This window comes from Typopeltis vanoorti, chromosome 3 (assembly GCF_054136105.1).
Source record: "Typopeltis vanoorti isolate ZY-2024b chromosome 3, IOZ_Tvanoo_1.0, whole genome shotgun sequence".
NCBI classification, from domain to species: domain Eukaryota; kingdom Metazoa; phylum Arthropoda; class Arachnida; order Uropygi; family Thelyphonidae; genus Typopeltis; species Typopeltis vanoorti.
This window is the reverse complement of record NC_143551.1, coordinates 140,439,148-140,466,756: the sequence shown is the minus strand read 5'-3', so window position 1 is coordinate 140,466,756 and position 27,609 is coordinate 140,439,148. Positions and strand designations below refer to the sequence as shown.

Below are 27,609 nucleotides of genomic sequence, written 5' to 3'. Positions count from 1 at the left end.
ACCTGAAGTATCTTCAAGACTGAGACAACTCGTGGTAAAGGTGGACCAAGCTCTCATCGCTATGCATTAAGGGAAGGGCCACTACCCAGACTGGTTTCGACCTTTATTGAATGTTCAAGTACAGGTCAAACTCCAAAAACTCAGCATTGTTCCCCTCAGTAATAGGCTCACCCTGCCACTGAGAAAAATTCTTAGCATTGGCTCTACCCCATGGTAGGCTCACCCCACCACTTAGCAGAGCTGCTCGTTTGCTCATATGTCATCTGAGGAGTGACAGCAACAGCTGTGCCTCAGTTAACTTCATGGGCTACAGCATTGCTATTCATCACTGGGAGCCAGACCCACTGATGAATGGCACATGATTTCCACTTGATTAGACTCTAATAAATTTAGTTTAATCCTTTATCCAAGTGTAGGCAATCAAAGTTTGCACCTGAAGTATCTTCAGGACTGAGGCAACTCGTGATAAAGGTGGACCAAGCTCTCATCGCTACTTGTCTTAGTATCTCCCATAATGCAAAGCACATCTTGCAGACATGTATAATGCTGTGCATTAAGGAAAGGGCCACTAACGAGACCTCAATAAAGGTTGAAACTGGTCTGGGTAATGGCCCTTCCCTTAATGCATAGCATTATACATGTCCGCAAGGAGATGTACTTTGCATTTTGGGAGATACTAAGACAAGTAGTGATGAGAGCTTGGTCCACCTTTACAACGAGTTGCTTCAGTTCTGAAGATACTTAAGGTGCAAACTTTGTTTGCTTACACTTGGATAAAGGATTAAACTAAATTTATTATAGTCTAACCAAGTGGGAAAAAACTTCCACCATGTTCCCTTCAGGGTTTAAACACATAAAGAAATTAGATAAGACTAAATTGATCCAGAAAAGATACACCGAACAACTACAGGGACAGATATGGTCCATCAAAGATGAAACATGGTCAGGTATTTGAGGTGATGAATGTTCTCAAACAAGTTGATTTACAGTGCTCGATTCTACCAATATCTTGTTTATTAGAAGTTCGAAATAGGCCATATTTAATCATTAGAACAGGGATCTTTTTATCTAACTTGGATAAAAAGATCCCTTGGAAAAAATCAACCCATGGTAACTAATGTGCTCTATTTTTAATAACAAACCTTCACCTTCCACGAAATAAAAAGTTTCCAGTCGGTTAATGCAAGGAATTACTATTTAAAAAAGAAATGGGAAAAAATTGAAGGCCAATTACAGTGTGACTATAATTGGTCAGAGGGTTGAATCCCTGTGAAATAAAAGTTCCTATGAGAATCATAAAGAAATTGCCTTATTGAGTGTCCTAAGATAGGCAGAAATTTATGCAAGTACACTTAAAAGTATAACAAAAATATTTGAATTCATATTTATGAATTTAGGGACACAAAACACATGTGTTGAAAAGATTATTTTACTGATTAATAATAAAATAATAACTTTACGTTTCGACCCCTGTATTGAGGTCATCTTCAGAAGGATGCATGTGTATAAGAACCAAGCTACATGCTGTTGCACTCTATACAGGTAAATTACATCTACGTTGTTAACTAATCTTTTTTCTTAGCCTGCCCTCTAGTGATTTAAAAAAAAAAAAAAAAGATAAAGTAAAATAAAATAAAAACTACAATAAACTCTGCTAAAGTCCTCACGTGCTAGGATTCTTCTGGAATTATACAGTTTATATTGTTATATTGTGATTATCTTCTGGATTTGTAGAGTACAGGTTGTTATTGAATGTTCAGGAGAAAAAAAAAAAAAAAAAAAAAAAATACACTTCGCCAAGTCTTCTTGTATTGAGATTTTTCTTTGTGGTTGCTATGAAGGTTTTAGATGGGTCCTCCACATTCTTGGAATGATTAGACCATCATTTTTATTCAGATTCAGATCACATTTGAGCATTTCACATGCTTCCTTGAATTTCCGCTCGAACCAGATTTTGGTCCGGTGTAGGGACTTGGTACCTTTCCAATCAGTTCTGTGGTATGTTTGGAGTGCGTGGTCAGAAAGGATGGTTTTTCCAAAATGGAGGTATTTTATGTGACGTTTGTGTTCATCCTTTCTGATTGGGATGGTTCGTCCTGTTTCCCCTATGTATGGTATGTTACATGTGCAATCTATTTTGTAAAACCTTGGGTGGGCTAGGTGTGGCAGGGGATCCTTGGAAGAACTGAGTAGATGTCTTAATTTTGTTGGGGGTTTAAAGGTGGTTTTGATGTTGTATCTGTGTAGTGTTCTGTCTATTTTTTCTGAAATGCCTTTAACATATGGTATAGCAATGGCATTCTTGAAATCTTTTTTGTTATTAGTGTTATCTTTGTGGAGGATCTTGTGAATGGTTTTTATTGTATCCATTTTTTATAAAGCTATGTTTAATGGTCTCATATTCATGGTTAAGAGCTTGTTCATTTGAGCAAATGGTTTGAGCTCTGTGTTAAAGGGTGCTTATGACCCCTAGTTTTTGTGTTGGGTGGTGATAAGAAGTTTTGTGTATGTACTGGCCTGTGTGTGTAGGTTTGCGGTAAACTGAGAAGGAGAGACAGCCTGAAGGAAGACATGTGACTAGTGTGTCTAGGAATGGAAGAGAGTTGTTTTTTTTCTATTTCAATGGTGAATTGGATGTGTTTGTGTTGTTTGTTCAGGTGGCTAAGGAATGTATCTGGTGTTTGGCGGCCGTGGGGCCAAATGGCGAAAATATCGTGTATAGAGTGCAACAGCATGTAGCTTGGTTCTTATACACATGTATCCTTCTGAAGATGACCTCAATACAGGGGTCGAAACGTAAAGTTATTATTTTATTATTAATCAGTAAAATAATCTTTTCAACATGTGTGTTTTGTGTCCCTAAATTCATAAAAATGAAAGCTGATCACCATGTAACCTTAAAAGAAAGAGTCATCACAATCCATGGAGATGTGACCCAGAAGCAGTGCAACCTCTACGGTAAGCTAAAGATACGTAGTTCCATGTTAATTAATTGAATGGCTTTTTTGAAATGATGTAGAGACAGCAACTTAATACCCAACTGCATTAAACTAAAGAAGAAATTTACATCAGCTAAACTGCTCTGTATCTATGCCAGGCTAGAAAAAAGCATTGTTAAGAGAACAGATCCACGAGGCATGAAAGAACTTAGCATCTACCCGAGCCAAAGTGTTACAACTAAAATTTGAGCTATCCAGTTACGTTAATCCGGAAATTTAGAATATTCTAGACAAGATTACAGATGACTCGCCCAAGCACCTACTACTCAAAAACAAAGAACAATTAATAACAAAGTTTCAAGCATTAAAACTACAGGAAAGCACAAGACAATTACGACGCCATAACAGAAGGAGCAGCCAATCACCCACAAACACAGTTAGGAGCAACCAACCACCATCGGACCACTGTCTGGTTATCAACCAATCAGATTACAACCTCACACAAGGTGAACTCTCGCTACTGGAGAAAGGTTTAAATTACACCATTGCTCCAAGGTCAGCAAATAAACTAGATATAATATATCATATTGAGAGAGGTTTTAAGATCCCTCCCCGCCAATTCAGCTGACAAAATACGAACGGAAACTGCCTGTTTACTAAATTCAACCAAAAAATTAAGCAGCAACCTAAACAAAGTGGATAAACTGGCCCTCAAATCCCTAAAAAATAACCATGACATTATCACAAAAGTAGATAAAGGGAATGCCACTTGTTTTAAATCGGACAAAATACATTGAAAAAATGAACCATTTGGTATCGGACCATAACACCTACCCAAATGGTAAATTACAACCCCACGCAACGCAACAAAAAGAAAACTACTGAACTACTTAAATCGGTTAACACGTGGCCAGAAGAAACAATTAAAAAATTAATACCGCAGCATGTCCGCCCACCCAGAATTTATGGCCTGTCAAAAGTACACAAAACAGACGTCATTACATCCAATTGTGGAAGGAATTGACAGTCCGAATTACTACTTAGCCAAAAAATTAGTGGTCGCACTCAAGGAATTCGTTGGCCATTCCCCTTCCTACATAAAAAATACACAAAAATTCATAAACAAAATTAAAAACATTACACTCAATGACCAAGATCTATTAGTCAGCTTTGACATAACTTCCCTTTTCACCAATGTCCCAATCAATGATACTATCTTACTCTTACAGAACATATTTCCACACGACATCACGGCCCTCTTTGCCCACGTACTCCGCTCCGGATATTTCGTGTGGCAAAACAATTTTTACCTTCAAAAAGAGGGTACAGCCATGGGCTCACCACTCCCCCCCCCCCCCAATAGTGAACTTTTATATGGAAGACTTTGAGCAACGAGCTCTAGAATCGGCGTGCCTAAAGCCCAAAATTTGGCTCAGATACATCAACGATATTTTTGCCATTTGACCCCACTGCCGCCAAGCACTAGATACATTCCTTAGCCACCTGAACAAACAACACAAACGCATCCAATTCACCATTGAAATAGAAAAAAAACAACTCTCTCTTCCGTTCCTAGACACACTTGTCATACGTCTTCCTTCAGGCTGTCTCTCCTTCTCAGTTTACCACAAACCTACACACACAGGCCAGTACATACATGAAACTTCTTATCACCACCCAACACAAAAACTAGGGGTCATAAGCACCCTTAAACACAGAGCTCAAACCATTTTTGTTCAAATGAACAAGCTCTTAACCATGAATATGAGACCATCAAACATACCTTTATAAAAAATGGATACAGTATAAAAACCATTCACAAGATCCACCACAAAGATAACACTAATAACAAAAAAGATTTCAAGAATGCTATTGCTATACCATATGTTAGAGGCATTTCAGAAAAAATAGACAGAACACTACATAAATACAACATCAAAACCACCTTTAAACCCCCAACAAAATTAAGACACCTACTCAGTTCTTCCAAGGATCCCCTGCCACACCTAGCCCACCCAGGGTTTTACAAAATAGATTGCACATGTAACATACCATACATAGGGGAAGCAGGACGAACCATCCCAATCAGAAAGGATGAACACAAACGTCACATAAAATACCTCCATTTTGAAAAAACCGTCCTTTCTGACCACGAACTCTAAACATACCACAGAACTGATTGGAAAGGTACCAAGTCCCTACACTGGCCCAAAATCTGGTTCGAGCAGAAATTCAAGGAAGCATGTGAAATGCTCAAATGTGATCCGAATCTGAATAAAAATGATGGTCTAACCATTCCAAGAATGTGGAGGACCCATCTACAACCTTGATAGCAACCACAAAGAAAAATCTCAGTACAAGAAGACTTGGTGAAGTGTATTTTTTTTTTTTTCTCCTGAACATTCAATAGCAACCTGTACTCTACAAATCCAGAAGATAATCGTAATATAACAATATAAACTGTATAATTCCAGAAGAATCCTAGCTCGTGAGGACTTTAGCAGAGTTTATTGTAGTTTTTATTTTATTTTACTTTATCTTTTTTTTTTTTTTAAAATCACTAGAGGGCAGGCTAAGAAAAAAGATTAGTTAACAACGTAGATGTAATTTACCTGTATAGAGTGCAACAGCATGTAGCTTGGTTCTTATACACATGCATCCTTCTGAAGATGACCTCAATACAGGGGCCGAAACGTAAAGTTATTATTTTATTATTAATCAGTAAAATAATCTTTTCAACACGTGTGTTTTGTGTCCCTAAATTCATAAATATGAATGCTGATCGCTGTGTAACCTTAAAAGAAAAATATTTGAAGGTTAACTTGGTGAATGATAGTCAAGGTCTTAAAAATTCTTTTAAATAATCTTATAGATCTTATCAAGTAATAAGCATTCAAAACTAGGAGCTTTAAATAGAACCTTTTCTGTAGCAATATATAATTTATACTTAAGTTGTAAAGTAGCATCTAGAATTGAAGAATGCAGAAAAATAGTTTGATATTAAACTGAACGTAAGGAGATGCTGTATTCTGTCTTCCTGTTTTCATCACAGGTGAGCCTGTGATGATACATTACTAAGAAAACTGATATTATTATTATTATTAAGAGAGATCTCCAGGGAGTCAGAGACTCATCGAGGGAGACCACATACTACACACACCAGCTATCATACTTATTTTTGAATTCATTCACACTGCTTGCACTCACAACATCCAATGGCAATCCATTCCAATCACGCACCACCCTCTGAGAGAAAAATCTAGTCTTCACACCCTTCTTGGCAGCCTTCATTCTCAGCTTCCAATGATGCCCTCGTGTCCTTTCCCCATCCTCCATAAATTGAAACATTCCATCAATTGAAATCCTGTATGACCCTTTCAGAAGTTTGTAAGTCTCAATCATATCACTCCTCTTTCTCCTGTTTGCTAGTGTCTGTAGTCTACAAATTCTCAATCTGTCTTCATAATCAGTATTCCACAATCCTGATATCATTTTTAACACTCTCCTTTGTACCTCTCTCCAATATATCAGAATCACAATGGAAACCAGACCAGACCTGCGCACAGTAGTCCAAGTGAGGTCTTATCAAGACCTTGTAAAGAGGCAAAATAACATCCTTATCTTTACATATGAACATTCGTTTCACCATTGCAATTATCTTTTGAGTTGTATTTGCAATCTTTGCCACATGGCCCCTATACTTCAACTTCCTATTTATTAATACTCCAAGATCCCTAGCCTCATCATTTTTTTCTAGTCTAATCCCACCAATATAATACGGCATTGGATATCTAATCATGTCAAAGTGAATGACTTTACATTTATTGACATTGAACTGACATCCATTTTCCAGCCCACAATTCCAGCAAGTTTCATTCTGCAAGTACTGCATATCAGCAGCATTCTTGATTACCCTACCTATCTTTGCATTATCAGCAAACAACTGTATGTCACTTGTCAAATCCTTCACAATATCATTAATGTACAGAGAATGTATTTATTCATATGGAGTTCCCTCCCTTTTCTCCCCCATCCCTAATGGGGCGAGTTGAGCCCCCCCCCTCATGGGGGTTAAGTATTTATGGCTGTAGATTTGTGTGTTCACTGGGCTGGTTTGCCTGTGTTACGTTGTTACTTCTTTATATTTCTTATTACTTTGCTTATAATGTTTACTTCGTGTCTATATTGTTATTAATTCCTTAATTCAACACTTTCTGTTATAACCTTAATTATATTTCATTAACTCTTTAATTTATGCAGTCTCAACATTTACTTTGGACTGTTAACAACTTTAAGGATATTGCTTGTGGGTAAAAGACAAAGAGATTCCCAATAGATAATGGCAATTTCTTTGTTTCAGTGCTGGTGCTGGTTCTCTCTTCGGATTCAGGGAAAATTTATATTATACTGCGCCACCCTGAATCCTAGATTTTTGAACAGTGAAAAATCAAAGAACCGGAACTCAGCATAGCACACTATCCCTAATTTCTTAAACTATATAAAACAGTTCAAATCTCATCTATCTCTAACTTAGTTTGCAGTCGCAGCCTCCCGCCGTGGTTCGATTATTTATGAGCGGTGCAATAGAAACTGAAATCAGGCAAGTCAACTATTGAATCTAAAGAAAACGTTTATTTACACTCTAGTTAGATTACACATCATGAATAAACTTTGCACATGCTAGCTTCAATATCAGTTTCAAAGAAAAGCATAATTATCTAACCCTTCTCACTCTCTCTTAGCATGTATAAATATCAGTACAGTTAAAACATTCTATCAAAGGTAAATCATAAGCTAAAACTCCACAATACTAAAGATTATTCATTCATAGACATTAATTTAACCCTAATTTCTTCATTCATGTCTCAGAGTTACACTGCCCTCTTAAACTATATCTCTAAAGTCTTTGCATAAAAATCACAACCTTCTAAACTTAATGTCCAACTGAAATTTACAGTCTTTCTTCCTTTATACATTCTCTAAACAGATTAAAGTTTCTACTTTACCAATTGCTGGGGAACCATTACAACATCATACATCTCACAACATAACATCACCTCCAGGTCCACTTCATTCTACTTGGTCTGCATTACCCCACTGAATGGTCTGGACTGGATATATCTCCGGCGACGGAGACGTGCTTGTCGTTCACTGATCATCAGACTCGGCAAGGCTTAGCTGTCTTTGCAGCAATCAGGAATTCAGTTCTGCTGGGAAAATCCTTAACCGGCGATCTCCCAAGGACTTCTTGGCATTCTCCCACGATCTCTGCATTTACGATCCCTCCAAGGAACGGGGACGAACATCGGCAGGCAAAGAGGACGACTGAAGAAAAATTCAGCCAAAAAGCTCTGAGCTAGCGCTGCTTCGCTTTATAAATTCCACTCCCAACACTTCCTTACTACGTCATTAAATTTCTCCCTCTTTGCTCACGTCACATTACATCTCTCAGCACCTAGCGCCACAATCTCCCCTAGCATACTCTTCGGTGGTGGTGTGGTGTGTGTGTGGGGGGGGAGGGGTTGCGTGCTCTTCTTCCACAGTGCACGTGTTTTGCTATTGGTACTTAATCCGATTAGCCTTCTCTCAGTAATATACAAGTATTTATACAAATTTAGCAAAGTTTAAACAATGGACTATTCACAGTAAATACATTACAGCACTATGGATAAATAATAGGATTCTTAAATTATTAACGTTTCTGGTCATTTACAAGCAATTTTATCCACCTGATATATCAGTATATGCCAAAATGTAAGATGCATGTTAAGTTCTGAAGAAAATATAAATTAATACAGTTTTAGTTTCATTCAGAACTTAACACCTGCTTGCAGGATGAAAAACCCCAGATAAACTGGGGGGGGGGGGGGGTAAACCCTGTTGTTCACGCCCAAGACCGACTAACTTGGCTATGGCTGAGGAAGATCCTTAAGCTCCACACGTCGGCGACAGGAATTGAACCCTGGACACTCCTTCCCCAGGCATATGGTTGCGAAGCGCATAGCCACTAGGCTAACCGTGCAGACTACAGATTGAATAACAGTGGACCAAGCACTGATCCTTGTGGTACACCACTCGTTTACCTTAAACCTTGCAGACTCAGTTCCCCCATATACCACTTTTTGATATCTGTCAGTCAGCCATGCTCTTATCCATGCTAATATTGTATAACCCAAACCCATTTTCTCCAGTTTATGCAACAGTCTACCATGCTGTATTCTGTCAAAAGCCTTAGCAAAATCCAAAAGTATCATGGTGTATCCATTCCCCTTGTCTAGTTCAATGGTAACATTGTTATAGAATGTGAGCAAGTTGCTAAAACATGACCTTATCTTAGTAAACCTATGTTGTTCATTGCAAAGTAGAGATTTACTGTCAACCCATTTCTGAATGTGGGCCCTAACCAATTTTTCCAAAATCTTCACCACCACTCCTGAAATACTAATTGGTCGATAGTTGGATACATCGGTTTTTGCACCACCCTTGTGCAATGGAATTACCATACATTCCTTCCATTCCTGCGGAATCTTCCCTGTTCTGAGACTCATATTAAATATCCTGGTCAAAGTTATGGCCAGTTCAGCTGAACACTCTTTTAGCACACATGCTGATATTCCATCAGTTCCTATTGCTGAATTCTTATTCAGTTTGTGCAACAGTTCTAATACCTCGTCCTCACACACCTGCATTTCTTCATATAGTGAAGCGGTAACAGTGAGCTCAATGTTGCATTCACCAGGTTGATAGCTTTTAACAAAATGTGCACTCATTAACTGAATAACCTCTTCTGCATCTGAAACCCTCACACCATCTAGATTAGAAGAGTTATTCTTTCATATTCATTCTATCTTTTACTTGCAGCATATCGATAGAGTTCTCATGGGTTGTGTTTAGCATGCAGAGCCAGTTTCTTTTCATACTCAGACTTTGCTTCCATACAACATTTGTGACTATTCTAGCCTGCCTTATAACATTCATAGTGTATGTCATCCTTATGCACAAGGCATTCCTTCCACATCATCCTTTTCTTACAAATCTCTTGCTTAATAAGATTACACATTTGACCCCTACTCTATTTATTCTTCAAACTCTCGGGACACATTCTGATATGGCATCATTTAAGTATTGTTTAAATGCTTCCCATGCACTGTCGATATTCTTTCCATCCAGCAACCGATCCCATTTCGCTGAACTCAGTATACTCCTCAGTTGGTCATAATTTCCTGCTTTGTAGTTCAGCATGTAACCTTTTCTGAATGGAACATTCATAAACTTGATCACTTCCCAAGTGAGTACCGCATGATCACTATCACCAACTGGAGGCAGAATAGAATAGTCTTTAACTGAAATGCCCTCTGACACTATAATCAAATCTAACACTCTTTGACCTCGAGTTCCTTCTGTCACATGCTGCTTGAGGAAGGTTAAATGTGACATCAAAATAGCAAACATCAAACTTACTTTTTCCTACATGAAAATGATATCATCCTCTTTAAATATGTTTGCTACTCTTTCACCAGAATAAATAATTACTATAACAAATTTGGTATGAAAAATCAGCAATAAAAAAATAACATTTTTAGTAGCAAATGTCTGCAGCATTTATTGATTTAATTACATTTCTTAGTGAACTGACTCATTATAACAAGCTATTAAAAAAATCCTTGCCAGAGCCCTATAATCAAATAGCAATCTTCATTTAACAAACTACTCCTTGGCCAACTGTAAATTCACTTGAGTGAGAACTGGCTATTTTATACTAGACATGTTTAAAAGAAAATTAAGATTTTTATTATTCTGTTCCATATTAAAAAATAAATAAATAAATAAAGGGAGAAAGAAGTTCACATCACAGTAGAAATCTGTATAATGTAAGTTCACAATAGTTGAAAAAAATGTCATTGTAACAAATATTCATTATAGGCAATTTTCGCTTTCCAGTGATAGTGAAATAAGACTGGTTCTAGGATATAGTCTCTTCAAACAACACATTCCCCTTTTTCATGTTTTATATATTTTGTATTGTATTGTGTAAAATCATTTTGACCGTCTAAGACTTCAATTTCTTGATATTTGCATTCAACCATATTTCTTTTGCCTCCTTACATTTCTGACTTATTTTTTTATTTAATTTCTTATATTTACTTAGATTTTTATCCTTCTATTTTTTTTTAAATTTAATTAACTGCATAATGTCATTATTAGTCATCTGTTCTTTTCTTTTTTTCCTTGTTCTCTGTAGAGGTGTTTTAGGCCTTCTAATGTTTTGAGAATTATTTCCTTGAAATCATTCTGAGTCTCCATTATTACACCTACCACGCTGTCCTCATTTTCTAATTCCCCATATTCACTATGGGGAATTAGAAAATGATTAGCTGTTTTTAAATCTTTAAATTGATTAGCTGTTTCTTGTGCACATATGAAGCCAAACAGGCTTCAAATGTGCACCAGAAACATCATTTCAATTCAGTCTTGAGTTTTTATTACTGCTCTTTGTTAACTTCTTCAGTTTTCTTTCTATTACAGCTACTAGTGGATTATCTGAATTATCCACTAGTAGCTATATCCACTAATTACAGTCAGCACTAGGATAAATTTTAACTTATCTTACTTGAGTTTTCTAACCTCTGTTTAATCATTATAAAATCAATTGTGAATTCCTTGTGATGACTTCTGGGCTCTTCCATGTGTAGAGTCATCTTGGATGATTTTTTGAACGAAGGATTAGTAATTATTAAGTCATTTTTCTTACAGATGTCATTTAGCTTTTCACCTCAGTCATTTTTTTTCTTCCAATCCAAAATGGTGCACTTTTTATGCCACCCCCCACTTGTCAATGAAAGCTCAGTCAGTAGCTTTTGACTATGGATGATTTTAGAATCATCAGGGCAAGAAGTCAGCAAACTGCTTCTGTCTCATCTCATGATCCTAAATCATATTGCTGTTGTTGTCTGAATTAATGTGAATTCTGCTATGGTGGATTTTTCTGAGATGAGATGCAGAGTTGAAATTCAGTTGCTATGAACAAAATATCCTACTAGCCTACTGCCAGAAATCAGTTGACCTGGGAACTGGCTGAAACATTGTCCAGAAAAGGTTCCTCTAGCCTGCATCTAGAATTGATCCTATAACTTCTGACAATCTAGTATTATTAATTGAAAGGGAGATGGTAAATCCTGTTTTATTTTATAGCCGGGTCCGAAACTTGGATCGAAATCCATAGAGTTTCATGCCGAAAAAACTATTGGCGATCCCAAGTGTAAATGATCACTTGGGTAGTACAACACCAGGGCAACTCCATACAAAGGTGGAGCAAGCTCCGTCACTAACTTTAATATTCTCTCATAATGTAAAACCCAGCTCCTAAGAGATGTATATATATATATATTGTTTTACATTATGAGAAGAGGTCACTACCCAGACCGGTTTCAACCTTTTTTGAGGTCTCATCAGTGAGTAGATAGACCTGGAATATCAAGTTTTTCAAGTGAACACAAACTTACATACCTCTACTATCGAATTGCCGAAGTGGTGCACTCCTATATTGTTAATTACTAAGATAATTAAGCCGAAAGGCCTTTCGGCTTATTGTTTTAGTAGTCTAGTATTAGGGTACAAGAAATATTGATTGTACAACACCGTGCAGGCAACTTTGTGGAACTGATATGAAAATAATTTAAAAAAAAAAATTACTCCCAACTTTCAGAATATCTTTATTTTTATCATTCTGATTCCTTTTGCTGTATTCTTTCCTCCTTTTCTAAGGTTTTTCAATAGTCTCTAGAACATTTTGCCACTTTCATGATATTTTACCTTGACAGACCTATTTTTCACTCATGATTTCTCCATGAATGCAGGTCACAAAGATGCCTCCAACGATCTCGATCTTGAGCCTCTCCCTTCCATGTTATATCCATAGATTTCAATAGTGGATCTTCTCATCTTGTAGGTGGTCTTCCTGGTTTTCTCTTTATTCTTGGTTGCCAGTTGAGTATTCTATATGTCCATCTGTTATCCCTGAGTCTGGCTGTGTGACCTGCCCATCTCATCTTGCTTTCATTTACTGCAGGTTACCGCATTTTTTATGCCTGATCTCTTTCTTTGTTCCGTGTTTCTAACATGTTCCATTTTGCTGATGCATTCTATTGCATGCTGAATTATTCTGAGAATCTCTTCTTCTTTTCTTGTCGTGTTCCATGTTTCTGATCCATATGTGAGTGATGGAAGAATGTCACAATTAAATAGTTTTGCCTTCGCAGAGATGTCAAGATTTGGATCAGTAAGTATATCTTTAGTCTGTTGAATGATAGCCATGTAGCTTTCTTTCTTTTTGTTAGTTCTTCAGATAAATCGTTATTCATTTTTATTGTTTGTCCTAAATAATTGTAGGAGTCAACTTGTTCTATACGGATGTTATCAATACAAGGTGACTGTCACTTGTGTAGATGTTTTTAATCCATTTTATTTTTTTCTACATTCATTTCTACCTATCTTACTGCTGTTTGTGTATATTTTTTCACCCATTTCTTCTAGGTCTTTTGATATTGGTTGTGGGATATCAGTACTAGATCATCGGCAAACATAAGGATTTGTAGTTTTTCAGAATGTATTCTAAAGTGCTGGTAAATAGATTTGGGGGGGGATCACATCGCCTTGGAGGACCCCTCTCTTTATATATCTATATTTATAGGTTGATCAAATAGGGTTATTTGTGTGTTGTCTGATTTTTGTTAATTTCTTTTATCATGTGGATGTAAGTAGGGTCCACATTTATTTTCAGTAAGGCACTGATGACTGCATTGTGTTCTATGGTATCAAATGTGGGATATCAGTACTAGATCATCGGCAAACATAAGGATTTGTAGTTTTTCACCATCTATGCTTATTCCTCCATTTAGGTCTTTTTTTTTCAGAATGTATTCTAAAGTGCTGGTAAATAGATTTGGGGGAGATCACATCGCCTTGGAGGACCCCTCTCTTTATATATCTATATTTATATGTTGATCAAATAGGGTTATTTGTGTGTTGTCTGATTTTTGTTAATTTCTTTTATCATGTGGATGTAAGTAGGGTCCACATTTATTTCCAGTAAGGCACTGATGACTGCATTGTGTTCTATGGTATCAAATGCTTTTTTAAAATCAATAAATAGGAAACATAGATGGATTCGTTATTCTCTGCATTTTTCTGTTAGTTGTGTAATGACCTGGATATGATCTATTGTGGAAAAGCCTCTTCTGAATCCTGCCTGCTCTCTACTGGAGTTGTCTTCGAGAGTGTTTTGGATTCTGTTCAGTATTACTCTGTTCATGATTTTATATATGTAAGAGAGTAGAAAGATTGGATGATAATTTTTTATGTCTTCCTTGTTCCCTTTTTTGAATAGAAATATGCTTTTTGAGGTCTTCCATTCCTCTGGAATCTTTCTTTCTTTGAAGTACCACTTGAATCTGGCAGCCAAGGCTTTGAAAATAATTGATCCACCTTGTTGGATTTCTTCAGCCTTAACATGATCAAGTCCTGAGGCTTTACCTTTACTCATTTTCTTAAGGACAAGTTCTATTTCTTCTGGAAGTACATCTGGTATATTGCATGGTTTTGGAATGATAGGTTCTGAAACGTGGCACTTAGTTGCATAGAGATCATTATAAAAATTCTGCACAATTTCTTCTATCCTTTTTCTATTAGTATGTTTTTCTCCATTTTGATCATGTAAAGCAGATGGGATTGACTGTTTAAAATTTAAGTCTTTCTCTATTTTTTTTCAGGCTGGTTTTTGCCTGCACTGCTTCTCTTAGTTTTTTGTATCCTGAAAGCTTTGTAATCTTCTGGAATTCTTTTCCTTAGTAACATACAGATAATTTTGTCATCATCATCATGCATATCAAGGATTTAGGCCTAGCATGGCCTGTTCCAGCCTTAGAAGTCATTGTTTAAGAGGACGTCCTGGTTTTTTTTTCCTTAAATGGCTTGTACTTTAAGGCTTGTTTTGGTAATCTTTCTGTTTTCATTCTTTGAACGTTCCATCCATTTTTATGTTTATATTTTTTAATTTTTTCTATTACTGGTTCTTGGTTTAATGCTTTCATAATTTCTTCATTTCTTTTGTGATCAAATAGGGTATACTTTGCAGTTTTTCTCATAAACTTCATTTCTGCTGTTGTTAATCTTTGTTTGTCTTTTTGTTTTATTGTCCAGATTTCGCTTCCATACATTAAGACTGGTAGAGCTAATGTATTGTATACTTTTAGTCTGGTTTTTGAACTAAGTTTGGTTTAAATATAGAGTTAATTACACCTGTTATTTTTAAATATTTTGCAATTTTTACGTTTATATCGTTTTCATTTTCATATGTGATCGTACATCCTAGGTAGTTAAATGAATTCACCTGTTCTAAGATCTTGTTATCTATTACTATTTTAGTTCTTGTTGGATCTTGTCCTTTAAAAGCCATAGTTTTTGATTTTTATGTTGATATCATCATACCATAATCTTTGGATATCTCATTTAGATCTAAAATAGCTTTCTGTAGTTTATCTTCAGAATTTGTAATTATTATTTGGTCATTGGCAAAGAGGAGAGTGTTTAAGTTTACTGTAGGAGAAAGTTTAATACCTTGATATAAATTTTTATTCCATTTTATTATTTCATTTAAGTAGATATTAAAAAGAGTTGCTGAGAAGGGACATCCCTGTCGGACCCCTTTTGTTTATCTCTCTCGTATATGATAGCTCATGAATTAATCTTATTTGTATTTGATTATTTTCATATATACTTGTGATAGCTTTTAGGATATTATTTGGTATTTGTCTTTCTTTTAATATGTTAAATAATATGTTTCTTTTAACTTTGTCAAATGCTTTTTCAAAGTCAATAAATGCAATATGTGTTTCTAAATTGTATTCTCTTATTTTCTCTATTATTAATTTTAGGCAAAAGGCCGGGTCTACACATGATCGTCCTTTTCTAAATCCATTCTGTACTTCTAAAATAAAGTTTTCAGAATATTTCATTAGTTTGCTATTTAAGATTCTGCTATATATTTTGTAACGGGAATTTAGTATACTGATACCTCTATAGTTTTTAGGGTCATCTCTATTACTTTTTTTAAAGATAGGAATCACAATTGCTTTTTTCCATTCTATTGGGGGGATACCAGTTGAATAAATTTTATTTAAAAATAATAAGAGTCTTTCTTTGAATCTAGTTCCTGCATATTTATATAGTTCTGAACCTAGTTTATCTTCTCCAGGTGATTTTCCGTTTCTTGTTTCTTTCAGGCTGATTTCTTCTTTAGTTATTTCCTTTTCATTTTTGTTAATTGTTTGCCAGTTGTATTTTTTAAAATATTTGTCTGTCCACAATTCTGTGTAGTAATTTAGAAATTCTTCTAATTTCAATTCAGTGTTTAATTTTATGTTTTTTTGGTATCTGCATTTAAGTGTTTCAAAATTTTATATCCATTGGTTCTTATTTTATATAAATCATGTTCTAAATTAGAAACAAATTTGTTCCATGATTCTCTGTCTTTTTCTGACTTCTCTTTTAGCTATGGCTCTTATTCTTTTATATTCTATTTCATCTTCTAATCTTTTACTGCTTAACCATTTGTGATAGGCTTCTTTTTTCTTTTTGATTATTTCTTTGATTGAATTTTTTGTGTTTTTCTAAGCTTTCATTTGCTGCTGCATTTAGTATCGTTTTTATATTGCCATTCTATCTCTATTTCTTCATTTTGTTTTATTTTGTCTAGATATTGGTTAATTCTTTGTTCATATAGCCATTGTACATTTGTGTCATTCAATAGTCTATTCAGATAATTTTCTTCAGATTTCTTCAGTTCTTTTCTCTTTTTCAGTAGTTCTGTAGTTTGAGGTGAGAGTCATTCTCTTTTCTTTTGTTTCACTGAAATTTCTGATTTTTTCTTGCACTCATGAATTTATTAATAAAGTCAATGTAGTCATCATTTATGTAACAGTTCTTAATAGTCCATTCGGTCTCTTCTATGTACTTCCTGAACTTGTGGTAGTCTATTTGCTTCGGTTGTCTTTTGTGGTTTGATGTTGCCCTGATATGTTGTTCTTTTTTGTGGTCTATTCTTATAATGGCTCTGAGGAGTGTGTGTCAGAATCTGTGTTGAAGTATGTTTCGCCTATTGTACCAACATTTTGTACCAGTCTTTTACAGTCTGTTAAAATGTAGTCAATTTCATTTTTTGTGTCTCCATTCGGTGATTGCCAAGTCCATTTTCTTCCTGGGCGTTTGTTGAAAAAAGTGTTCATGATAAAGAGTTGTTCAGCTGCAGAAAATTTAGCTAATCTCTCTCCTCTTCTATTTCTTTCTCCTTGGCCATGTGGTCCTAAACTTTTCATTTTCTTTTCCACATCCTATTTTGGCATTAAAGTCACCACCAACGAATGTGTATGTTGACTTGTAATTTAATGCCTGTTCAATATTCATGTAAAAATTTCTATTTCTTGATTATCAGCTACAGATGTTGGAGCATAGCAGGATATTAATTTTATTGTTATATTGTTCTCTGTTCCAATTAGGAGTACACCTATTCTGTCAGATATGATATTACAAGAAAGGATCGACTTTGTGAGCTTAGATTTAACAATGAAGCCCACTCCGCCTTGTTTGCCATTGTTTGAGGATGCTCCAAGGAGTATCTGTGAGCCATTGTACCATCTTGCTGTCAGTTCTTTCAATCTTTTTGTTTCATTCACTAGCAGGATATCCAAGTTGATATTGGTTAGTTCTTTGATTAATAAATCTATTCTGTAGTCTCTTGCCAAAGTTCGAGTATTGAGGGTACCAATTGCCATTTTCATGGATTTAAGAGGTGGCCTATTTTCATATGCGAGATTCTTAGCATCCCTGGCTTCACTCGGTGCCTTACCGCCACTGTAGAAAGGTGAGTGTGGGCCGTGCAGGACTCAGGGCCATTTCTGTTGTCGTAGTGGCATCTTTGCTGAGGTCACATATTCACTTCTCCTGACCAGGGTTCTGATGTGTATATGTGATATTTATCTTTCATAATTCTTGCCAGAATTTTCCCATAACATTTTAAACTTATCTTAGTTATCTTTGTATCCTCTCAAGGCACCAAGGCAACTGACTTACTAGATAGCTAGGAATATTTATTATGGTTTCTTCTTTCCAGCAATGCCTGCATAACTCCTTAAGTCTGCCATAAAGTTTAGATTTTTTTCAGTCTTTGCGAACAACTTCCTCAGATTCCTCTCTGGCTTGCCAGAGAGATATCTGAGGAAGTATTATAAGAAAGTAATAATGCTTGGACATTGGATCAGAAGTTGGTTGGGTTTCTGCATATCCTTATAATAGCCATTTGGAGGTAACTTCCTAGTTATCTAGCTATGACCTTTAAAAAACAGACAACACAGAAAATAAGGTCTTATTAATATCTTTGTCTGGTTAAGAAAAAAAAAAAAAAAAAGATGTACAGGAAAATAGGAAGTCACTACCATTTAGATTTGAGCAGGATAAAAATAAATATCATACTGAAAAGAAAAATGTGTAAGAAAGTTTTAAAAATAATCAAAGTCAAGCTGCTTTCAAAATGAAATGTACTCAAATATATAAATATTATTGAATTAAAAATAAAGTAATTTGAACTCATCAGCAAAATCTGAAGCCAGGGAGGCATCTGAGGAAGATGTTTGCAAAGACTAAAAAATCTAAACTTTATGGTTTAGCTTTTTCAGGAATTATCAGACAATGCTGGAAAGAAGAAATCATAATAAACATTCCTAGCTACCTAGTAAGTCAGTTGGTGCATTGAGAGAATAAAAAAGCAACTAAGCTAAGTTAAATATGTTATGGAAAAATTCTGGCAACAATATGGAAGATAAATATCATCCTTGGGAATGTGACATCATGTAGAATTTGAGAGCCATGGATGATGAGGAGGAGAGACTGACTGTGAATTGAGCAAACTCAATGTTAATAAGGCTGTGTGATTTGGTGATATATTACAACATATTTTGAAGGAATATACCAGGAAATTGACATCTGCCTGACATATTTCTTTAATATGAGTTTTACATTGGATCAAGTTCCAAAGGAGTGGAAGGAAGGCAAGATTGTACTCACTTCATAAGGGAGGTGACAGAACTCAAGCATCAAATTATAGGCCAATTTGTGTGTTGAGTGTTGTGGTTAAAGTGTTGTTGTTGGAGAGGCTGGTGAGAACCAAGATCTAGAATTGGGTTGAAAATAGTGGTATTATCTTTGATGGATAGCATGGATTTGCTAAAGGGAGGTCATGTTTTAGTAATTTACTTATTGCAATAAAGTGCTAGAAGTGACAGTGATCATGCAGTACTCACATGGGAAGTGTCTAAGTTTCAGTAAAGTTACATGCTGAACTACAAAGCAGGAAATTGTGACCAACTGAGGAGTATACTGAGTTCAGTGGAATGGGATCGGTTGCTGGATGGAAAGAATATTGACAGTGCATGGGAAGCATTTAAACAATACTTAAATGATGCCATATCAGAATGTATCCTGAGAGTTAGAGTAGGAGTCAAATGGATGTGTAATCTTATTAAGCAAGAGATTTGTAAGAAAAGGATGATGTGGAAGGAATGCCTTGTGCATAAGGATGACATACACTATGAATGTTATAAGGCAGGCTAGAATAGTCACAAATGTTGTATGGAAGCAAAGTCTGAGTATGAAAAGAAACTGGCTCTGCATGCTAATGACAACCCATGAGAATTCTCTCGATATGCTGCAAGTAAAAGATAGAATGAGTATGAAAGAATAACTCTTCTAAATCAAGATGGCATGAGGGTTACAGATGCAGAAGAGGTTGTTCAGTTAATGAGTGCCCATTTTGTTAAAAGCTATCAACCTGGTGTATGCAAAATTGAGCTCACTGTTACCTCTTCACTAGATGGAGAAACACAGGTATATGAGGACGAGGTATTAGAGCTGTTATACAAATTGAATAAGAATTCAGCAGTAGGGACTGATAGAATATCAGCATATGTGCTAAAAGAGTGTTCAATTGAACTGGTCATTCCTTTGACCAGGCTGTTTAATATGAGTCTCAGAACAGGGAAGATTCCAAAGGAATGTATGATAATTCCTTTGCACAAGTGTGGTGCAAATACCAATGTATCCAACTATTAACCAATTAATATCTCAGGAGTGGTGGTGAAGATTTTGGAAAAATTGGGTAGGGCTCGCATTCAGAAATGGGTTGACAGTGAATCTCTACTTTGCAATGAACAACATGGGTTACTAAGGGAAGGTCATGTTTTAGCAACTTGCTCACCTTCTATAATAATGTTACCATTGAACTAGACAAGGAGAATGGATACACCATGATTCTTTTAGATTTTTCTAAGGCTTTTGACAGAATACAGTATGGTAGACTGTTGCATAAATTGGAGAAAATGGGTTTGGGTTATAGGATAAGAGAATGGCTGTCTGACAGATATCAAAAAGTGGTATATGGGGGATGTGAGTCTGCCAGATTTAAGAAAGAAACTTCAAGCTGTGCATCAGACTTTAGATCTATTACCATCTCCCCTGTGATACTTAGACTCTATCATAAAATCTTAGTTAAACGACTTCAGCAACATATACAGCATGATTATAGACAGAGAACTTTTGTCCCTTCGGACGGCTGTGCCGAGAATATTATATCTTCTTTCTTCTGTTCTCTCTGATTCCCGATGCCGCCTTAAGCCTCTATATAAGGCGTCGCTGGACCTCCAAAAGGCCTTTGATGGTGTCTCCCTTCCTGCTCTCCTTCAAGTGCTGTCTATTACTAGATGTCCAGAACCCTTTCTTTCCTATGTTATGGAGCTATACTTGGGGAGCTCTATCACTGTCACTACAGGATCCCGTGTGACTGCTATTCCTGCAGTGTTGGGGTGTTCGCCAGGGTGATCCTCTATCTCCCCTTTCTTTAACTGCATCAGGTGAGTTTCTTCACTCTCTTCCTGGTCATATAGGCTACTCTCTAGGTGCTTCTTCCTTTAATACTCTGCCCTTTGCTGATGATCTTATTCTCGTAGCCTTTACTAAGGTAGGCTTGCAGGAACTCCTTGACTGGGCAGCCGACTTTTTCTCTATTCAAGGCCTTTCTATTAATGTAGATAAGTCCTGCTCTTTAGCTCTTGACCCCTCTGGTCATGACAAGAAGCTTAAGGTCGAGACTATAGAGATTTCCCTGCGCTGGAGGCTGTTTCATGTTTTTTGACCATCCTGGAAGAGTGGAGATACGTCAGTATCATGTTCACCCCAAAGGGAAGGTCTGTCCCTTCTATCCTAGAAGCCGGGATCACTTCTTTGAGGAAAGCTCCTCTCAAGCCCCCAGCAAAGACTGTTTCTCCTTTCCCACTATCTCCTACCTTGCTTTTACCACAAGTTGGTGCTTGGTAGGACATATATATCTCGGTACTGTCCCGAATGGACAGGGCTATCCATTCAGCTGTGAGATCATGGCTCTGACTGCCGCCTGACACCCCTACTGCATATTTCCACTTGAGGGTGAAGGACGCGGGCTCGGGGTTCCATCACTTAGATGGGTAATTCCATACCTGCGGCTGTCCAGAATCGCAAAATTAGAACTATCTTCTTCCCCTATCTGCAGGGAGGCTTTCTATAGCCCATTAATACAAGAAGACTTTAGGTTAGCTAAAGGCTAGTCCCATTATCAAGGTACCTTAATTGAGTCAGCACCTGCAGAATGCAAGAGATGGGCATCTCTGCTGCAGCCTTCTGTAGATGGTGCTCCTTTAAAAGAGTCATATCTGGTGCCTCCCCAGCATGATTGGGTAAGGGATGGCACCAGACTCCTCCCTGGATTCGAATATATTGACCTTATCACGACAAGGATCAATGCCCTACCCACTTGAGCCCGCACAGCTCGATGGGGTAGTGACGACTCAAACTGTAGTAATGGCTGCCACGACAGTGAGACATTGTCTCATATAGCCCAGTGTTGCTTCCACACCATGGGGGTCCATGTGCAGAGGCATGACGCCATGGTCTCCATTCTGAACAACCGCTTTAAGAACAAAGGTTGGGAAACCACGGTGGAACCACATTATAGGACCTCCACAGGTTTGCGTAAGCCAGACTTAGTGATTAAAAGAGATGGTGATGTTTTGGTAGTTGATGCCCAGGTGGTGGGAACAAGGCGTCCCCTAGCCTATAGGAATAATAATAAGATAAAATAAACTATTATAAGAATAACAAAGATCTAGTTAGTAAGATACAGGAGGAGCTTGGGGCAACTCTGAGGTTTACCAGTGCCACCATCTCTTTACCTGGTGTATGGAGCACAGATAGTTATAAAGACTTAAAACAGCTTGGACTTATGCAGAAGGATATGAAAGTTCTTTCCTTGAGGGGCCCTATAGGGCACACTGATGGTATGGTGTTGCCACCAAAGAATGACTACAATGATAACTAGAACAGACATGGGGTAAAATACTTGTAAAGGCTTAGGCCTATATCATGTCTGGATGTGATGTAAGGGTAGTACTGCCCATAACTAGTACAAAGATTAATAAAAATAAAATTTAAAAAATAGCTAGTGGTGTACTACAAGGATCAGTGCTTGGTCCACTGTTATTCAATCTGTACATTATTAATGATACTGGTAAGGATTTGACAAGTGACATACAGTTGTTTGCTGATAATGCAAAGATAGGTAGGGTAATCAAGAATGCTGCTGATATGCTGTACTTGCAGAATGATTTGAATAGGCTGGAATTGTGGGCATGGGAAAATGGATGTCAGTTCAATGTCAGTAAATGTAAAGTTATTCACTTCGGCATGATTAGATATCCAATGTCATATTATATTTGTGGGATTCGGCTAGAAGAAACTGATGAGGCTAGGGATCTTGGAGTATTAATAGATAGGAAGTTGAAGTTCAGGAGCCATGTGGCAAAGATTGCAAATACAGCTCAAAAGAGAATTGCAATGGTGAAACGAATGTTCACATGTAAAGATAAGGATGTTATTTTGCCTCTTTACAAGGTCTTGATAAGACCTCACTTGGACTATTGTGCACAGCTCTGGTTTCCTGGTTTCCATTGTGATTCTGATATATTGGAGAGAGTACAAAGGAGAGTGTTAAAAATGATATCAGGATTGTGGAATACTGATTATGAAGACAGATTGTATGAGACTGAAAGGGTCATACAGAATTTCAATTTATGGAAGGTAGGGAAAGGATGGGGGGGGCATCTTTGGAAGCTGAGAATGAAGGCCACTAAGAAGGGAGTGAGGGCTAGATTTTGCTCTCAGAGGGTGGTGCGCGATTGGAATGGATTGCCATTGGATGTTGTGAATGCAAGCAGTATGAATGAATTCAAAAATAAGTATGATAGCTGGTGTGTGTGTGTGTGTGTAGTAGTAGTAGTATGTGGCCTCCCTTGATGAGTCTCTGACTCCCTGGAGCTCTCTCTTAATAATAATAATAATAAAGTGATAGCTACATGATGAGGAGATGGATACACTGTAGTATACTTTGATATATTACTGCATGATAAGTTGATAGTCAAACTAGAGTGGATGAGGTTGAATATTAGATTAGTGCATTGAATTGGAGATTAGCTATCTGACAGATGTCAGCAAGTTGTGTATGGAGGAGGGGGGAAAGCAATATCCTGGAAGAGGATTTTTTTTGCATGGAGAGTTGTGAATGATTGGAATGCATTGGCTGAGAGTTTTACGTCTGCCCAGAATTTGAATGTATTTAAGGCATGGTATGATGATCTGTGTGTATAACAAAGGGACATCTTAGATGAGTCTTTGACTCCGTGGGGTTCTAGGAAGATAATAATAATAATCATGAAGGTAAAAATGAATTAGATAAAAAGAAAGCTGATTACCTCAACTAGTTGGTGAGGCACCTAGTCAGTTTGTTATATCAAGATTTAATATAACAAACTAAGGAATGAACTTTTGTTCATTCACTAGCATTGGAAAAGTCATTACTCAACTGATAAGCAGTGGATTCAGATCCCATCATATGCATGTGAAAGTTTGCTTAATGTATTTAAATGGTAGATGAATTTTGCCTTCCAGTATGAAAACAAATACAACCATGTTTATTGGAGGCCTGATTTGGCTTGAAAAATTGGCTTTTATATTTGGTCCCTTGAGTCATCTCACAGTACTAATATTAATGTTCTATAGGACAATAGCCTTTTGTGGATGAGATTTAAATGGGTGGGTGGAAATGCATATGTGCTTCAGGTGATGATTTTGATGGGAAGTTAAACTTTGAAGTTACAGCATGTAATCAAATTGGTAAAAAAGAAAAGATCAGAAAGGAACAAATGTATTAATAGAATGGATTCAAAACGATTAGCTATATTGGTAAGAAATTGGAAACCAAATACCAAAAGACCAGTTGGCAGACAAAAAAAGATGGGTAGATTGTTAATATCTTTGTCTGTGGTTAATATTAATATCTTTGTCTAAGATATTAAGATATTAATATCTTTGTCTAAGATATTAAGATATTAATATCTTTGTCTAAGATATTAAGATATTAATATCTTAGACATTAAGATATTTAATATCTTAATGTTAATAAATAAATAATGAGTAATGTTAATTTCATTAACATTATTACTCAAACACCGTAGTATCAAGATTTTACTTACAATAAATGCTAAACAGTATGGGACAATTAAAAACAAGATTGGAAGATACTTATAAAAAATTTAACTAATAATTAAATTTGTATTATTCCTGTATAGTGTACATCCTTGGAAGATACATGCCGAAATTATTATGATTAATATTAATTTTAGTTTTATAGGAATGAAAATTGACTGTTTGGAAAAAATAAATAAAAAAATAACATTCTTTCATATTAGTTTATTTCAAAGATTACCATAGTAAAGTACTGCTTATTATTTTTAGATGTCCAGTGCCATAACTTTATTTGTCATACTGTATATATATATATATATATATATATATATATTTTTTTTTTTGGTCCAGTTTTGTATTTTTATATATCAAAAGAGCATATTTATTTTACATCCTTGCTTTATTGCTGATATAGAGTAAACTTCAAGCAGCTAGAAATTGCTTACTAAAAGCCGTTCACGATCAGCCTTATGAAGGTATGTTCTGGAAACATTTGGTTACTTGCTTGTTATCCTGGTATCCTGATTCTGCTAAGCTAGGTGTTGTGTGTGCCCAAGGTGGATCTGTGCACATTAGAGATCTTACACTGTCTGCTCTTCTGCTTAGTATTTCATATCTCCAGTCTGGATTTACAAATTCTGCTCTGCGAAGTGCCCAGAAGGCAGTTCATCTTAGGCCAGGTAATTGTTTTTCTTTTCTCCTAAAGTATTGTAAAAGTACTAAATAACAGTTCAGCACAATTACATGTTATTTTATATGTCATAGGTCCTTATTGATAAAAACAAGCTAACATCCAGTTTAATTCTCAGTCAGAGATGACATTAATGACTAATGAGAATTATAAATATGAAAGTAAGTCTTATCTCAACATATGGAATTATCAGCAGTCATTTGTGGAAATTGAGAACCTGTATGATGCTTGCATTTGGAAAGTGCATACTTTTCTTTAACTACTTTAAGTTTTAATATATATAAAAGTAATAACACACTTGGGAAGTATTAGGCCAAATGCAGTTCTTTATTGTCAGCAATTAATATCAAAAATTAAAAAAGGAACTAAACTCTAATACAAGATTGCCCATAAGTGACAAATGGGTTTAAAATGTGAATAACGTTTTTGATTTTTAACTTTATCATTTTATTTTTTTCAGGTATTCTAAGGAACATTTGGGAAATTAATCATTGAAAAGTTCACAACGTAACAACAACCTAAGATTGTGCGTTTTATTTTGAAAATTAGCATTCGATTATTCTAATGCAAAGAGCATATTCATGGCAAAAAATATCATCAAAATGTTCAAAGGCAGAAGCAATAAAACTATATTGTTGTTCACTTCATCCCTCTTTTATTATTCGTCATTCTGCTGCTAAATTTGTAGCAGCAGAATGACAATAATAAAAGAGGGATGAAGTGAATAATAATATGGTTTTATTGCTTCCACCTTCCCTTGCTGTTTTGTCAGATTTGAAGTAAACATGCGTTATCCACATTTCAATCAATGGCTTGTTGTTTATCGAGTTTTATTATTGAAGGTTTCTCTCCTTCAACCAAGGCTCAGTATATCTTGAGAAGTGCTAAGGGATACTTGGACAAAGTGTGTCCTGAGTTAACCTTAGTATTATATATTTATATATTTTTTGGAAACGTTTTTTAATAATGGAAAAGTGGCTTAGAACTAGGACTTTGAAAAGAAGGACAAATGAAACAGGTGATGAAACAAGTGTTGTAATGGCGAGTAAATCTGATACTTATTATTGTTTATGTGACCATAGGTTTTTTTAATTACTATATGTGTTCATATAATAACGCCTACCACTTTCACTGGCAAAACTGTCTAGCTTTCTCAATGCTTGAACGGTAAACACAAAAAAAAATGATAAATGCACAAGTATAAAGAATACAAAACCGTTAGTAACTATAAGGTAGCTAAGTCGATACGTTCGTGTGACAATGTCAGCATCCGTGGAGACACAGACTAAAGATTTGCAATACATGCTGACATTGTCACGCGAACATATCAACTTAGCTACTTTATAGTTGCTAACGGTTTTGTATTCTTTATACTTTGTGCATTTATCATTTTTTTGTGTTTACCATTCAAGCCTTGAGAAAGCTAGACAGTTGCTAGCGAAACTGGTACACGTTATTATATGAACATATATAGTAATTAAAATAAATCTGATACTATTAAAGAAGAAGAAGAAACAAGCAGTTCAAAGAAAAAATACAGTAGGAAATATAACAGTTCATATTTGGAATTCAGGTTTACTTGATGTGGAGATGAAAGTGAACAGAAACCTCAATGTGTTTTGTGTTATGAAGTGTAGTCGAACGAGTGCATGAAACCTGCGAAACTCCAATGATATTTAGAAACTAAACATTGTGATGTGAAAAATAAGCCAAATGAATTTTTTCAGTGATGCTTAGGGACATTAAATCATGGGAAAGATATAGTTTCGGCCATGGGTTCCATTAGTAGCAAGGCACTGGAAGCATCCTATCTCTTAAGTTTGCGCGTAGCGAAAACAGGGAAACCTCATTCTACCAGGGAAAATTTGCTATTTCCAGCTATAAAAGATGTGGTAAAAACGATGTTTGGCAACAAGTTACTAAAAGATGTTGATTTGATTCCTCTTTCAAATGACACTGTCGGTTGCAGAATTAATGATATGGCAGGTGACATAGAATCTTAATTAATCGAAAGAGTTAAGAAGTGCCCTTATTATGCGTTACAAATAGACAAGACTACCGATGTTACAAGTGATGCACAGTTGATATGCTATGTAAGATATGCGCATGATAACAACATTCATGATGATATTCTGTTTTGTAGAACTTTGCCATCCCGAACAACTGGAGAAGAAATATTTCATACTCTCAATAATTACATAATACACAAAGGGATCCAGTGGGAAAAATGTATAGGCTTCTGTTCGGATGGAGCTCGCGCCCCTTACAGGCAGGCATAGTGGGGTTGTTTCTATGGTCAAGGAAGTAGCTACGGATATGAAT

General features: G+C 36.0%; 1 protein-coding gene across 1 annotated transcript in view; it reads left to right on the top strand.

Moving 5' to 3' along the window:
- The window catches only part of LOC150108611 (tetratricopeptide repeat protein 37), a 485,241-nt gene that overhangs the window by 357,638 nt on the left and 99,994 nt on the right, over positions 1 to 27,609 (top strand). Inside the window, exon 32 of the mRNA XM_090416072.1 lies at positions 25,012 to 25,276. Within this exon, the coding sequence (XP_090272198.1) occupies positions 25,012 to 25,276 (265 nt within the window). The remainder of the gene's footprint in view (positions 1 to 25,011; positions 25,277 to 27,609) is intronic.